General features: G+C 38.4%; 1 protein-coding gene across 3 annotated transcripts in view; it reads right to left on the reverse strand.

The window, feature by feature from the left end:
• Window positions 1–3,548, reverse strand: part of DNMBP (dynamin binding protein) — a 64,331-nt gene extending 60,783 nt beyond the window's left edge. For all 3 annotated transcript variants that reach the window (XM_011378830.2, XM_011378829.2, XM_011378828.2), the window contains exons 1-2: window positions 3,394–3,548; window positions 1,559–1,681 (exon numbers count right to left, since the gene is read on the reverse strand). In XM_011378830.2, coding sequence (XP_011377132.1) covers window positions 1,559–1,681; window positions 3,394–3,538 — 268 coding nt within the window. In that variant the 5' untranslated portion in view covers window positions 3,539–3,548. The remainder of the gene's footprint in view (window positions 1–1,558; window positions 1,682–3,393) is intronic.
• Window positions 3,549–3,934: the final 386 nt, after the last annotated feature.

Consider the following 3,934-nt stretch of genomic DNA (forward strand, 5'->3'; position numbering starts at 1 on the left):
GTGATTCACGCCAGGGTCTTCCTGAGAATCTAAAGTGGCCCTGGGATCCCTGAGGTAACTGCAAAGCACATTCAGGACACATTAGACTAGTCTTCCCAGGGAAGGCGTTCAGCACGAAATTCTCTTTTTAGTACCTAAGACTTGATTGATTGCATGATATGTAAAAGCTACTTCCAGAAGCAATGCCCTCAAATTCCTCAAACGTTGTAGACATACTGCATATTCCCACTTAGTATATTCCCACACCCACTATTTGCTCCAGGAACCAGGTCTAGGAAAGGATCAGCCCGTGTCATCTACGTCCTCTGCACAGCTCCAGGGAAAACCCTTTCTCCACTCCCTCTGACCGGCATGACGTGGAACACAGCCCTCCAATAGGACAGCTCTGAGTAGGGACAGATAAGGTTCCCTGCTACAATATCATGATTTAGTTCTATTTGCCTTTCTAACATGATTAGCAAGGAAGTACACAGAACAGAGCTAGAGGCTCAGTGTAAAGTCAAGTGTAAGAAACTCTCAAACCTGATTTTGAGATTAAGGTCAAAATCTAATATTCCTTTCTTCTCACTAAGGGTTAGGAAGGTTAGTGAGGTTCCTCCTCCTCCTTCCCCCTGCATATACACTCGCACGTGCACACATTCACACTCGCTCTCTCACACACACATGTGCACGTTTTAAGAAATTAAGCCTATCCCTTCATTGCCATACTCAAAAGAGCAAGTACAATAATAATAACATACCCAATAAAATCTACCACTTTGATGACTATTCTGAGTCATCACAAAATTGCACTGATCATAAGCCAAGTTTGTGGAACACTACTGGTGTCTGTCTGTGCTTATGCAGAAATGTATGGACTTAATCAAGTACACTTGTTGAAGCGGTTTATAGTCCGTCTTTAGAGTGTCTATCGGAGTGCAAGAAGTGAGAAATACTTGGAATATCACCGAGACATGGCTATGACTACCTGTTTGAAACTGCCTCCTTTTAAACTGGTTCTGATAAGAACTTTAATAACAGTACCTAATGTAGAGTAGTAAAATGGGGCTATTTTACATGTCTCTTTCTGCACCACAGTTTCTGCCCTACTATTATGCATTAATAGTAATATTGTTAGCAAAGCAATATCGGTTTTTAAGAGAAAAAAATAAATGTAGTCTGACATGTGGCCACCGCATGGGGCAGTGGAAAAAGGATACTGGATTGGTAATCAGGTGATGTGACTTCACATTCTGAGGCCAAAACTTCTTATCTGCAGGTAACAATTCTTTAAATCTCATTTTCATTATTTATTAATGCAGTTAATAATACCCACATTGCTACCTCCAGGTCTGTGTTGAGGATCAAATGCTATAAATATGTTGGCAAGAAAACACTGTGGAAATTGTAAAATGCTGCTAAAGTATAAGGTATTGTCATTGTCAGCACTATCTTGGTATTGCTGAAGACTTTCTAGAGGTTAGCTACTTCTAAAAACTCCAAAAAATATCTAATTGTCAAAATGGTCCAACTCCACCAATCTAATTTTAAATAGTCTACTCTTAGATGATGAACTTACCTCGATGGAGAGGAAGACTGCTCGATTCTTGGGATGTAAACTCACAGATGCAGACGAATAGTCTTTCTCCCTCTTTTAGACTGGGGATGGTCACAATTTCCACAAAACTACTGGGGAACTGTCCTGAAAATAAAAGCAAATATTTCCAATATTGAAATTTCTTTTTCTGTCTGTGTACCAGAACAAAAAACTTTTTTTCTGAGCCTGTTTATACACTCTGAATTAAAAATTTGCCAAGTAAGAACACAGAGAATGCAATTCAATCCAATAAGCATGTATTGGGTGTCACTCTATGCAAGGCACACTGCAGAGGGAAAAATGAGTAAGAAAGTCTTGGCCTTCAAAGATCTGAAAGTCTAGTGCAGACAAAATCTAGTTCAGACATAACCAATAATTCAATTCTGAAATCCAGTGTCACAACATAGATATGCAAATTGCTATGGAAGTTCAGAGAAGGTAGAGAATGGGTTAGGAAAAAAACTTTTAATTTTATGATAAAGATAGCATGAGTCTGAAGATAGGTAGGGTTTTAATAGGTAGTAGTAGAAAGACAGGGCCTATCTGTCGAAAAGGATCAGAAAGTTTGATTGATTCCAACTTCTAAATATGTCTTCTATCTGTCCACTTACCTCCAGACCCACTACTTTGGTCCGAGCCATCAGCATCTCTCACCTGGATTACTGTAACAACCTCCTATGCCACTTCCCTGTCTTCAGTTTTGTCCCTTCCTATCATCCTTTAATCTGTAACCATAAGCTTTATAAAAATCTGATAAAAATCTTAAAGCACTTAGTGGTTTCCTATTTCCATAACTCCTTACCATGGCATACTATGTCCTCCATGATCTAACTTCTGCTCATCTCCCGAGCACTATCTCCCCTTCCTCAACCTTCATACTTCATGCCATACTGAACTTTTCTCAGTCCCTCCATGTTCTCTCTTGCTCCAGGGCCTTTAGGCAAGCAATTCTCTCTGCCTGTCCTCTTTGCCTTGCTAACTCCTACTCATCATTTCTGTCTCCGCTGCGATATCATTTTTACTAGGAAATAATCAATTCTCTCCCAAATGTGGGTTAAGTGTGAATAGAGTCTGTTCTAAGAACAGTATAGCACACTCCAGCCCAGACATACATAAACATACATAAGTTAAGGAATGAATTTAACATAGGTGCACAGCGCAAACTTCCACTCTTCCCCAAGCTAATTAATGCAAGAAATTGGTGCTAAAGTATATTTAAAAGAATAGAAGAAAAGAAACCAAGTGCATAAAGAACAGGAGGTAGGTACATTTAGGGGAGAGGACAGCTTTAATAAACGTGAGCCAACCATGGATATATGAAGAAGTGAACAGGATGCATCATGCTCCCTTGAATAGAATGAAAGAAAGGGTGGAAAAGTTCAAAGAAGCCAGCCAGAAAAAAATATAGTAGAGAGCACCTTATGTTCCATAAATCAGAGATAAAAGTTAGCGAAAAGCAATGGTAAACAACAGGGGGTTCTAAAAAGAGGAGTAATGTGTATTTTTATAAGAAAAATAATGGTGTTGAATATAAAGGATAAAGACCTGGGAATGGACAGTAAAGAAGTGAACAGAAAATCGGGCTGGAGACAGCTGGAATCTAACCATCCCAACCTTTTGAAAGAACGAGTGAGGAGAGATGAAATGGTAACAGACATTCTCTCCTTGCTGGCAGAAACCACAGTAAATACTTACAGAAAACACAAAGAGATTCTGAAGTCTATTGACTCAGGCTCCCACTTAATCTTTATTTTTAATGTGGAAAGAAGAAAGGGCCTGTGGTCCATTTTATATATAACGAATTATGAGCCTCTTACCTGTAACATCCTCTTTCTTTCCTAGAAGCCAAAATTCATCCACCACAGCCAACACCTCAATAATATCTCCCACAAAGAGAGGCAGTTCTTCTGATACGCTAGGGCAGAAGTCAAAGATAGCTCGAACCACTGAGCCAGGTTCCATGTTTGGTAATCTGCAAAGAAAGGTTAAAAGAAATGGGCAATCATAAATATTTAAGTTACTGTAATACAGACCTATTGTTTGAAAATAATAAAGCTTAAGCTATATTTATAATGAAGTCAAAACTATTGACTTCAAACTGTCTTTTATTTCATTTAAAACAATAATTTCCTCATCTACTTTTCATTTGATTCTCAAAGTCATTATGGACTTGAAAACGAAAAAGTGACTTACACCCCTGAGTGACAGAAAAGATAGAAGTTGGGAAATATAGACTTTTCAATAGGCCCGAAGAAGGCAATAAGGAAATGAACATTTTTCAAGTACCAGGCAACAGGGTAGTTTTTAAATATGGTATTTAAAAAGTAGGAATTTTAAATACGGCATTTGATTTATTCC

Source organism: Pteropus vampyrus, unplaced genomic scaffold, assembly GCF_000151845.1.
Source record: "Pteropus vampyrus isolate Shadow unplaced genomic scaffold, Pvam_2.0 Scaffold348, whole genome shotgun sequence".
In the NCBI taxonomy this organism is placed as follows: Eukaryota; Metazoa; Chordata; class Mammalia; order Chiroptera; family Pteropodidae; genus Pteropus; species Pteropus vampyrus.